This window comes from Carcharodon carcharias, chromosome 3 (assembly GCF_017639515.1).
Source record: "Carcharodon carcharias isolate sCarCar2 chromosome 3, sCarCar2.pri, whole genome shotgun sequence".
NCBI lineage: Eukaryota > Metazoa > Chordata > Chondrichthyes > Lamniformes > Lamnidae > Carcharodon > Carcharodon carcharias.
Window position 1 is genome coordinate 58,531,373 of NC_054469.1, and position 12,095 is coordinate 58,543,467.

At 41.2% G+C, this 12,095-nt stretch overlaps 1 protein-coding gene across 14 annotated transcripts in view; it reads right to left on the minus strand.

Annotated features, from left to right (window-relative positions):
- si:ch211-285f17.1 (sickle tail protein) overlaps positions 1–12,095 on the minus strand; it is a 587,788-nt gene that overhangs the window by 176,580 nt on the left and 399,113 nt on the right. For 12 of the 14 annotated variants that reach the window (XM_041184076.1, XM_041184075.1, XM_041184090.1 and 9 more), the window contains one exon: positions 7,825–8,020. In XM_041184076.1, the coding sequence (XP_041040010.1) occupies positions 7,825–8,020 (196 nt within the window). Of the gene's footprint in view, positions 1–7,824; positions 8,021–9,265; positions 9,372–11,043; positions 11,051–12,095 lie in introns of those variants that run through there. The other 2 variants (XM_041184085.1, XM_041184082.1) reach the window with 2 other exon arrangements.

Here is a 12,095-nt window from a genome sequence, read left to right on the forward strand (position 1 = left end):
TGGTGTAGTGCAGAGTTTTCTGCACAAGAGTAGGCGGACACATGTTCACAATCACAATCCACCCAACACTGATCCTGCAGTTCTGATGATGGAGAGGCAACAAGTAGAGGGCAGTTGCTCAACACTTTCCTAAAAGGGAAGGTGGCAAGAATCAGAGGGATCAACACCAAACCCCCTCGTTTTTATTAAAAATTTTACTATCATTGGCTTCCATTGGTTTCATGGAGCTGTCATGAAAATATAATAATTTTCATAATATTGTGACTTATTGAAGAGATAGATTAATAGTGGGGTTTGAATTAGTTTGTGTGGGTGGGGGGGATTTAATTGAATTGGAGGCAGCTGTTCTGGAGCTTTTGAGTTATCAAAAGAGAAGCAAGGTTTGAAATGCTAAATACGTAAACATGGCTGAAATTTTAGAATGTGAGGTATATTTGCCTTTTTAGATAAACTAGAGTAGTTTGAATTTCAAAGAGATGGTAAGATGTTACACCTGTTCATAAGAAGCTAAGCCAAGCAGTGTGTTTATTTTTCCCAAAGGTTACTGATAATATAAATCTTTCATAGTGTTCATATTATGAGAAGAGTAAAGTTGCAAAGGCATATTGGAACAGTGGATTTTACATTAAAAAGGGAGAAACATGTATAAATGAGATGAGGTTGTGTGTAAGGGAGAAGGCATCCTGAGATCTAAGAGAAGTGTGAAGAGCCTCCCGCCTCTATGCATTAAGTTGCTGTCTACAGGAGCCGAAGCTAAGAAAATTCACTTTGAATATCACTGTCCAGGAAATATGCTTTGCCTGCGTCTGTTGAAATATATTTTGTTTTACTGTTGCCTTAACAGAGGTATGACTGGGAGCCAGATTAATTAGGGGATTTAGGTGTTATTATAGTAGTGATTTATAGACCTATGCATGTACTTAAAAGCTTTTATTAATAAGTGTTTAATCTAGTTTTATAAACAGCCTTTAAGTCTCAGTGGACTTATTACTATTGAATTCAAGGCATGCATCTTGAAATAAAATACAAATTGCAAACATTTGTGGCCGGCTGCTGTTTCAAGTTTCCATCTGGGATTTGAGCAGCTCAGCATTTACCATCCGCTATGCTATAACAGACCCTTAGAGTTAGGTGTTTGCCTATACTGCCCAATTTCTAGTTGCAAAATAGTGCAACCTTGGGAAGAGTGCTACAAGTTCAGAGGAAGCTAGACTCAAGTGAGAGTGAGGGTATTAGAGAAATTGGGATGTTTGATGTCACACTACCAGTTCTCTGCAAAAAGATCTAGCTAGGGTAAGAGGGAAGAGTCCAGGCAGAACGAGAATCCTGAAGGCAGAACACTCCTGCTACATTAACTAGTTACTATAAACTCATACATGCCCCTGTATCAGCGAAATGGGCTAACTAACACTGCATGAGATAAAACCAAACAGAATCATTAAATTGTTTCAAATAAGTTTGCATGTATAGTGTAATAGCCATAGCAAACTCAAAAAATTTCAGCCCCTCATCAAAATATAAACCATGTGCTTTCACAATCTTTCTAAACTTCCCCTCTCTGACCTCCAAATGATTAGTTCTCAGCATCATCCCCTCATTGAATTCAGAGCTTGGCACAATGCTGAGCACTTCTGCCGTCACTGCCATCTTCACCTCCACACCCATTTCTTTGGCCAAGGCTCTTGCAAACACTGTGAACGTTTTCTCCAATCTTCATAATTTTCGATCCACCTGGACATCTCCATCTGGCCTCTTATCCTCTCTAGATTGTTTCCTGGAGAACTGGAAGCATGACATCAAATATTTCAATTTCTCAGTTCCTTTCACTCACTGTAATCCATATCCCCCTGAACTTGTTGCATTCCATTCATGGGTCCAACACCAACATGGTCTTCAGAACTGCTGACAAGGGTGCCACTGTTGTTTGGCAAATCAAACTACCTAGCGGAGACTGAACGCCAACTTTCAGACACCTCCTCCTGCCTCATGAGGCCACTACTGAACATCAAGCTATTGTTTCAAAGATAGTCACTGCCACATCTTCTCTGAAGACCTTCCCTTCATACCCTCTAACCTAATAGTTTCACAAATCCACACAGCCCACTTCTACCTCCTTCCCAAGATTAAGAAACAGGACCGCTCTCATAGGCCCATCGTTTCACACATTCTTGGCCACAGAACTGACTTCTTCCTATTTTGACTATTTTTTCCTCCCCTTGTCCAAGCTACATCCACAAGTCTTCCAACATGCTTTGCCATTTAAGTTTCCACTTTGCCAGCCTTAACAGTCTCCTTTTCACCACAGACATCCAATATCTAAAACTTCACTTCCAATCAGGACATTCTGACAGCTCTCAGTTCTTCCTTGAACGGATGTACATCCAGTTTCCTTTCACCACCTTCCTCCTCTGTCTAGTTGAACTTGTTATTCAATCTGAGAACAAGTTATTTAACTCCACTCACTTCCTCTAAATAAAAAGCCATTGCTATTGGAATTCATATGGGTACTAGATATGCTTGCCTTTTTGTGGGATACATGGAACATTCTTTGGTCCAGTCCTACTCGGGTCCCCTCCCTCACCATCATGGTTGACAGACCCTCAACTATGCCTGTTCCATTTCCCTGACTTCTGCCCTCACTACATCGCCAGATCCACAATAGGGTTCCTATTGCCCTCACCTTCCATCGCCACCTTCAACAGACCATCCTCCCCCATTTCCATCACCTCCAGCATGGTACAACCAAATAAATCCTTGCCTTTCAGCATTCCAAAGGGAATATTTGCTCTGTAACTATGGCCCAGTCCTGAGTCACCTCCAATACCCCTTCCCATTGCAAGAGCAGGAAATGCAATGTCTGCCCTTTCACCTCCTCACTTCTCACCATCCAAGGCCCCAAACACTCCGAGTGAAACAATGATTTACTCATATTTATTTCAATTCAGTATACTGTATTCACTGCTCATGATGTGGCCTTCTCACAATGGGGAGATGAAACAGATTGGGTGATCACTTTGTGAAAGACCTCGGCTCAGATTACAAGTGTGATCCCTAGTTTCTGGTCGCTGTCAATTTAATTCTCTGCCCCACTCCCAACCTGATCTCCAATGGAGCTCAATGCAAGTCTGAGAAATAGCTTTTCATCTTTTAGTCGGGCGCTGTATAACCTTCAGGATTCAACACTGACTTCAACAATTTCAGGTCATAATTTTGCCCCTATTTTTATTGTGTGTTTTTGAATAGCAGCTCTTGGTGATGCTACTTTTTCCTATCTTGACTATTTTTTCCTCCCGTTGTCCAATTCTTCCAACATGCGCAGCAATTTAAGGTTCCACTTTCCCAGCCTTAACAATCTCCTTTTCACTACAGACATCCAATATCTAAAACTCTACTTCCAACCTAGACCAACCTCTTGTTTAATTGTTCCATTACTATCTATTTTTGGCTTGTGCAGTCATGCCTTTTGTCCGTAAATCCCTTCTGCTGCCAGATCAGCCGAGTATTTAAAGAATTTTCTGTTTTTACTTATAATAAAGCATTTGACATGGTGGCCACACATCCTGGTTTTGCTGAAACAGTCCCGGTTTTTTGTTAAACATCCCAGTGTCCTGACAACTTGCTCAAAATGACTCAAATATCCCATCTTTTAGCTTTTCCTTCTTTATCTGAATCATAGGGGTTGTCATCAGCACTTCACCTTTTCGCATAGCATCAGCATCTCTTCACTTCAGCTCCTTTCCCTTTACCCTTGCTCTCCATTTACTGATGGCAAACCCAAAAAAAGCCTTCAACTGCTCCCTGCGAATTGGAATGGCACCCACTTGCTGACTGCTAAGCTTCAGCAAAGCAACACTCCCGCATATGCAGAAATCCTTCTCGCCAGCATCCAGAGGCACATGGGGACAAATTTTTGGGGCTGGTTTGCTGTCCTGGTTGGTTCACCTTTCAGTAGTCCGATTGACCATCCCATCAGAATGCTCTGATTGGTCAGAGATTCCATGGAGGAGGCCAGCAAAGGGGGCGGGGGAAGATGTTAGCGGGAAGTTAGCAAATCGGGTGGGGGAACAAAAGAGGAGACGGGGAGGCCAGCAAAGAACGGTGTGTGTGTGTGTGTGTGTGTGTGTGTGTGGGGGAGGGGGGGGGGGGGGGGGGGGGGTGGTGTTGAGAGAGGAGGAGATGGGGAAGAGACAGCAGAAGGCCTGCAGAGGAGGGTGTTAGGCATGGGTAAAGAGCGGGAGGCCAGAGGCAGGAAGTGGAGAAGGGGAGGGGGGGATGAACAGAAAGCCAGCAGGGTGGGGTGGTGGGAGTGGGAAATGGGGGGAGAAGATCAATGACCTCCTTTAAATTAACCCCAGGACCACCTGGGAGCCAGGAGGGAGTAAGATTGACAGTGGTGTCCACTAACTGCAAGCCGTATTTGAAGAGGTTGTCGGATGGCGCCCATTGGTAAACCACCAATCAGCACTGAGGAAGGTAGCAGGCAAGTTCGGCTGAACTGTGGCACATTCAGCCAAACTTCTCATTGAAAGATCACATGTTTGACCCTGCTTCCTGTAGCTGCAAACCAAATCTCCCACATTTCAAACTCCAGATTCTGAATCCAATGTGCAACTGAAAATGAACAAGGCTTTTAAATGGAGATAGGTCTTAACATTATGCATTGTGGAGTAAACTTTGCACAAAAAAAGAGGATTCTGATCTTGTGACAAAGAAAGCTTTGATTCATTTTAAGAAAATGAGGCTGAAATGTCATTGAAACTAAAGTCTGCGGTTCGTAACTGCTGTCTTCAATAACTGGGTGTCTTTGGGGTTGCCAGCTCTGGCTGGTCATATCCTGGGGTGTGTCACCACATTACCTCCTACCCTCAACTGCCACTGCCTCAGATTCCTGCCATTGGTTTCACAACAGGAGCATCATCACAGAGTTCTGTCTTCCCGAGGCTTTTCACTGTTTATGACTTTTGAAAATCTGGTCACAGCATGTAATACCGACTGCAGGCTGTAGGTAACATTTTCTTTTGGTCAGGCTTATTACCGGCCTAGGCGCTTACCATTTAACAAAAAAAAACTTAGTAACTGGACTAGAACTTGTGTGACCCCATCTGTAAAAGCAACATTGAAGGCTTGACCTCTGAATCCTTTCCGAGGCCAATTAACAGCAAATTATAAAAGCCTGCACCATGAAGGGAAGGACAAACAACTAACGCCTGTTTGAAAATGGAGAGTTATTTTAATCCAATGGTCTGATCTAAAGACAGGCAACAGTCCAGACTGACTCATCTGACTTTAAAATATCATTCCCCAAATTCAAGCTGCGGGAAGGGTGGGTAGCTCAGTGGGGGTGCAGGGGAGATCCTGAGTTAATTTAAAAGTAACATTTTAATATAAATCACACGGAGATCTTGTGTGGAAAAACAGTCAAACATCCTGAAATTTAACACTTCTCATACACTTCAGAGTACTGGATTGAAAGTAATTCCGTGGAATGGTCCCATCTGAAATGTATCTGTTGACTTTCCAGTAATGACTGCTTCCAGAGAAATATGAAACTAACCACCCAATTAAAGAAGGGAAATGCCTTAAAGTCAGGACCCCCCAGGATAGTGGGTTAACACAATCTGTTAAACACATTTTTTACCTCTGGAAGCTAGGTTCACATTCATCTTGCATTAATGGGATTAAACTCTGATTTCCCTCCATTAGCTAGAAGAATCTCAATTGAAATGAACTTGGCCAGACTCTAGCATCTTTCTAAAAAGGGAAACTTTAACTGTTAAGATCTTAGCTAGAGAATCATTGCCACAAGAGTTTGGAAAGTTATTCATCAACACTTTTTTCTAAGGGATTCTTATGACAGACACTGGAGTCATGTCATTATTGTCTCCTTGTCATGCTTCGGCATCACGCACAACGGGCGGTATTTAGGAGCAATGGGGTCTTACCTGCCATCTGGAGAGCTGGTAAGAGCCTGCATCGTCTCTTTTAGGGAAGGCCTGCCATACTAAGTGTCACTCAGGGACTTAACTGGACAATGTCAGGCCTTCCCTGGAATCAAGCAACCCTAGGCAGAAGACTCACCCACTCAGAGGAGCTGGCCAATCAGAAGTCGGCAGCTCTATTAAACACCATCACCATTGGCGAGGTAATGGGTGCTGCCGGTACTAAACCCACTCGAGGCTTAGTATCGTCACTGGATCCCAGGCCACAGGTGAGAGTGTGGTGGGAGAGGTGTTGTGGGGAGGGGGGGTTTGCAGGGATACAGCAAAGACAAGGGGGTGTGGCTCTCAATGGGCCCCCACCCTCCCTTCTCCTGATGCTGGGTCCCATGATCAAGCACAGATTTACTGTTCTTGCTACCCCCATAATAATCTGCCACTGGGTTAATACCAGCGGTACTGGGATGAGTTGGCCTCAACTGGCGGTGGTGCAGGGTTCATCAGGATAGAGACAGGAAGGTGGAAGGCTCCCCCCGCCCACCACCACCCTCCCACCTGATTAAATATCCCCCTCCGCCACCAAGCCCACATTAAATTCCACCCAGTGAACAGATTTAGCACAACAACTGAAGTTAAAGACTGAAGGTCAGTGGCATAACCCAGGTGTCAGCCATTTACCAGTTACCAAGCTTCAGTGCACTCAACTCTCCAATGACATCTGACAATGTCAATCAAGAATGCTCTACTCTGTCAGTGTTATGCAAGTGTCCTTTCTTCCCCCTCTAAGCAGCCTATAAAACCCAACACTAGCTGTTTCAAAAGGCAGGCACATTCACTGGGATAAAAATAGTCAATCAAATATAACAGCCAAGCTTAAAAGTAGGGTGTGAAATGAAGGTATGGAATTGCTCTACCAGGAGCTTATTTAGGACCAGTTATAGCATAAAAATCCAAATAGTAGATTCTTAAAAATATTAAAGATATTAAAATTGTCTCAACTCATCATTATCCATTTTCCCCATTTGAATTCAATAGTCTTGTTCCGTTGCAACTACAATATATTGTTTTATTTATTATCTACCACTACAAATAAATTTTTGGTGACCATAGAATGGGCAATTTCTTCCAAAATTTAACGTTATTACACTACAAACCCACTGACTTTTTCCGGCTCAATTACTTTCAGTAGCTATGCCATTGAGAGCAGTGAATAGTAGTAGAGGACCTAGCAGGGTAGTCACATTAGGCTGGATGGTCTCAAAATGGTTGCTCCAGCAGGAGGTGATTTTTAAATAATTTTACAGGTCAGAGGGATTATCCAGTATGGGATTAGGCTTTTCCTAATGCACTTCAAGATTATGGCTATTAATTACAAAGGACATTCCCATTTTAAAATCCAGTGCAACTGTTCCAGGCTCACATAGAAGCAAGTTTTACTAACTGCTACAATAACAATTTTCCAAACTTAAATACTATACCATTCACTTTGAAAGATCTCATTAACTTTCAAAACACCAAGGAATTTTTTTATTGTGTATTTCTATTTATAAAGCTACTATAAAGCAGAATACAGACATTACAGTGAATAAAACTATGTAATTCTTGCACTAACATTCAGTGCACGCAGGGTTCAAAATCCAAATTACACAAGAGAACATTAGAATAACAACTGTCCTAACTTGTTTAGGATTAGCAATGCAGCACTTTGTTGATTTAAACCTGGTTATATGTAACAAGGAAACATTGAAAACGTGCAAAACAGAATTTCAGCTGCCAAAATCAGATTTCGGATGTCTCTCCAGCGGTGTATAATTCATCTCAGGTGGAATGATAAATGAACATGCAATACACAGAGTACAATATACTTGAAGTGCCAAGTACAACTTACCCAAAGATCTGTCCTTTGTCTGGTTAGTTGATCGAACAACTGGGAGGCTTGCCCGCAAACGGGTCCCTCTATTAAAGATAGGTGGCGCCTCTTGTTCTGCCATTGCTTCAAAGGAATCCGCTGATGCGATGGAGAGATGTTCAGCCTGGTCCCCGAGACCAGGCTGGGAACTTCTCAAATGCTTTGGGCTTCTGCTCTGCAAGGAGAAAAACATGGATTTTGAAACTACTATACAAGACAAACCACTAAAGATCTTTGTGCAACCATACTGCTAATTACAAACCTGGAAACAAGTCAAGCACAACCACTAAACACCATGCACTGTTAGAAGTTAGCATCCACTGCAGCCATATTCCTTATTCAGATAGAATTGAATTTTTATCCTTTGAATAATACATTTTCACAACAGTTAGCCAATAGTTTTGGTAAGGGTGTAGCAGAGTTCAGCCCATCAACCAAAACCTGCATAGTAAATCCCTGAAATACCTTAACTTAAAAAAAACCCTCCCTTTTAATTATGATATTTTAATGAATGAATTAGTCTCATGAGTGAGAGATGAACTACAATATATATTTGGGAATATGTTCAGACATTGGTCATACTGCCAAACATGGACTGAAGCTCAATTGATCATTTTGGATTAACTATATAAGCCATGAAGAATCCCAAATCCATAGCATTAAAATTAAATAATAAATACTAGACATATCTCTAAGGTCACCAAGTCTACTTCTCTTTCTCCTCTTTCCTGAAGTAATCTGGGCCATTAACTAAAGAGAGGTGAACTACATCTGGGTATCTCTGAATACCATTTTAAAGCTGGTTAACAGATGGTGTACATGTAGTGCAATTGACCATAGCTATTACACACAGAGTCTCTATTTTCAGCACAGCACACTTCCCGACTGCCTCAGGTGGCCTGACTAAAATCAAAAAGATTACAACAAGAATCATCTCTAACTGTAGATGAAGGAAAGGGTAGCGCAGGGATGTGGGAGCAGGGTGGGCAAGTGTAATTAGGGTTGTTTGCTTTTGTATAGAGTAAAGACCACAAGAATTGGCCCGTTTCTCTATGTTGTAACTTCTATGTACTTCTGTGTGAGGATTAAGAATATGCCAAGGAACTACATCAAAAGACTGCATAATATGTTTCATATTTTGAATTCCCCATCATGTAGTAAATAAATATAACCATATGTGAACAGGCAATTGTGAAAACCAATGTGCCATGCAGTAACTGCACAGACACAGGATTATTTCTTGTTTCCCTAATTTTTAATTAGTTAGCAGCATTTTAATCACTTAGTTCAATTATATTGTGATCACTTTTTAAAATTGCTGCATAGATAAGTTTTCACAACTACTTTGGTCCCTAAATAGAGCTTTACAGTTCCATCATATAGGAATAACATTTCTGCAGGACTTCTCTCTACCTCTTACCAGAACATCAGCTCAAATGTCAGAAAATGGCATAAACAACCATTAACGTCATTTCTCCAGGGTTTTTGCCGAAGTTATGGTGGGAGATCAGGGGTACACCTTGCCATAGACACATTGGTGGATTGGGTAGACAAATAGCAGATGAAATTCAATGCAGAGAAGTGTGAGGTGATTCATTTGGCAGGAAGAATGCAGAGCGACAGCACAAAATAAAGGAAGAAACTCCAGAGGTGGTGCAGGAACAAAGGGACCCCAGTGTATATGGACATGAGTCATTGAAGGTGGCAGGGCATGTTGTGAGAGCAGTTAATAAAGCATATGGTATCCTAGGTTTTGTTAATACAGGCATTGAGTACAAGAGTAAGGTCATGTTGAACTTGTACAAGGCTCTAGTTAGGCCTCATCTGGAGTACTGCATCCAGTTCTGGGCACCATACTTGAGGAAGGATGTGAAGGCATTAGAGAGAGTACAAAAGGAAATCCACAAGAATGATTTCAGAGATGAACAACTGTAGCTATCGGGATAGATTGTAGATGTTAGAAATGTTTTCCTCAGAGAAAAGGCTGAGAGGAGACTTGATACAGGTATTCAAGATCCTGAGGGGTATGAACAGGGTAAATAGTGAGAATCTGTTCCCTCTCAAGAGTATATCAAGAACTAGAGGGCACAGATTCAAAATAATAGACAGGAGAAGTAGAAGTGAGGAAGAAAAATGTTTTCACCCAGAAGGTGGTTGGAGGCTGGGACGAACTTTCTGAAAAGGTGGTGGAGGCAGGATCAATCAAGGCATTCAAAAGGTAATTGGACTGCTATCTGAAAAGAGAGAATGTGAAAGGTTACAGGAATAAGGCAGTGTAGAATGCTCTTTCAGTAAACCAGTACAGATTCAATGGGCCAAATGACCTCCTTCTGCACCACAAAGATTCTGTGATTCTAATTGCAAACTTCATCTGTAGTGAGGAATTGAAGGTGGCAGAATGATGATTCAACTGAGCTGCCTACATATACTGCAGAGAAACAATGGTTATTGAAAAGCAGCTATGGGTGGCAAATAGCACTGAACACAAATTTTAAAATCACTCAGAAACTAACTGCTGCCAAGACAAGTCTCCAGAGAAACAAGCACACATTCTCAAACTTGCACATGCACCTCCATGGAAGACAATGGTTGCAAATAATCTGGTCACAAACGTCAGTGAGTCACATCATCCATGTTAGTATGCTGAACTAGTTAGGAGTAAGAGGAAACACAACATTCTTCTCAGATTTGAATTATAAATTGGAACCATAAAATTGATGCATAGCACTGTGCCAACAAAACAAAAAACTGTCCTGTTTGGTTTTGAAACTACTTCTGGTTTTATTTCTTTCCACACCTTTGCCCATGTATCAAAAATATGTAAGTGGTGAACCTCTGGCACTTCAACCAGCAGCTATCAGGCAAGGCCTTGGGAAATCCTTTCCAATCTTCTAACCCACCACTTAGTGTAGCGTCTAGCCCCCACATGGAATGTCATCCCAGCAGTGCAGTTGGAGATTGAGAAGTCACAGGTACTAACCCAACCTTCAACCCCTTGTAGGCCAGAGTGCCAGGGGTCCAGTTTTAAAAGTGAAGTGTTCCAATTTATTTCACAAAATTTAGAGCCTGTAAACTCATCGTCAGACATTTACTTTGTCCTGTAGAGCTTACATCAATCATTAGGCAACAGGCACCAATCAGACAAGCAGACAGTTCCACAAAATGCAACTGCTTTGTTAGCTTTAAACTGTGTATTACATGAGATGCAGATAAACAATTGTAGCTGTCAATCGAAAAGAAAAAGGACAGAAAGGAAGTAAGGTACTAACTGTTTGAGATGACTCAATTTTCATCAAGAACATTTGCATGTCAAGCTCTGACTGAAGAGAGGCCAACATGCATTGCAAAGTCTGTGATTGACAGAAACGGAAAAAGGTAAAGGTAATGCAAGAAAGAAACCATCTCTCAAACTTCATCTGAGATGTGAATTTTGCAACAGTGTAGAAAAAATAAAACCAGTAATGTACATCACTATTTCACATCAGTTCTTTAGAAATATGGCACTTAACTACAATCTAGATTATTCTAAAATTTAGATTCACTTAACCAAAGTACTAAATTCTTTGTATTCCTTGGCACTTTTATGAATTCAACAGGATAGTCAATAAAAGCACAATACTGGAATAAAAGCATGAAATGAAACTCAATAATGCAAATGTAGAAATGGCTCAAGTGTGGAATCAAAAAATGTTGCCACAACCAGGAAATAGGTGGTTTCCCCTGAAATTTAAACAAACACTTTTAATAAACTACATTTCATGGCTCTGAAGAAGGGTTATACGGACTCGAAATGTCAACTCTGTTTCTCTCTCCACAGACACTGTTAGACCTGCTGAGTTTTTCCAGCATTTTGTGTTTTTGTCTTACATTTCAAGGCAGATGGGAACACCAAACAAAAAGCCAGATTCTCCACTTTAGCAAGCACTTAAATAAAAATATACAGACTTGTGAACTGGGAGATTGAGAGCAATTTAATAAGCAACAAAATCTTAGACAGATGTGCCTTTGCACTCAGGATTGTTGTGCTAGCAAAGTCAGTTAATACATGACTCAATAACTTGACTTAATACATGACTTAATAACATACTCCCATCAAAATAATACAGCATTAACTGTCACAGAAAAATCTACTTGCATTATTTGCCCTGGGATAAGTTTATACAAGTTTATAATTTAGATATTATCTACAAACTTCTCAAAAATATTTGCATGGAATTCTACACAAGCCTGCAGTTTTTCCACATGGGCAA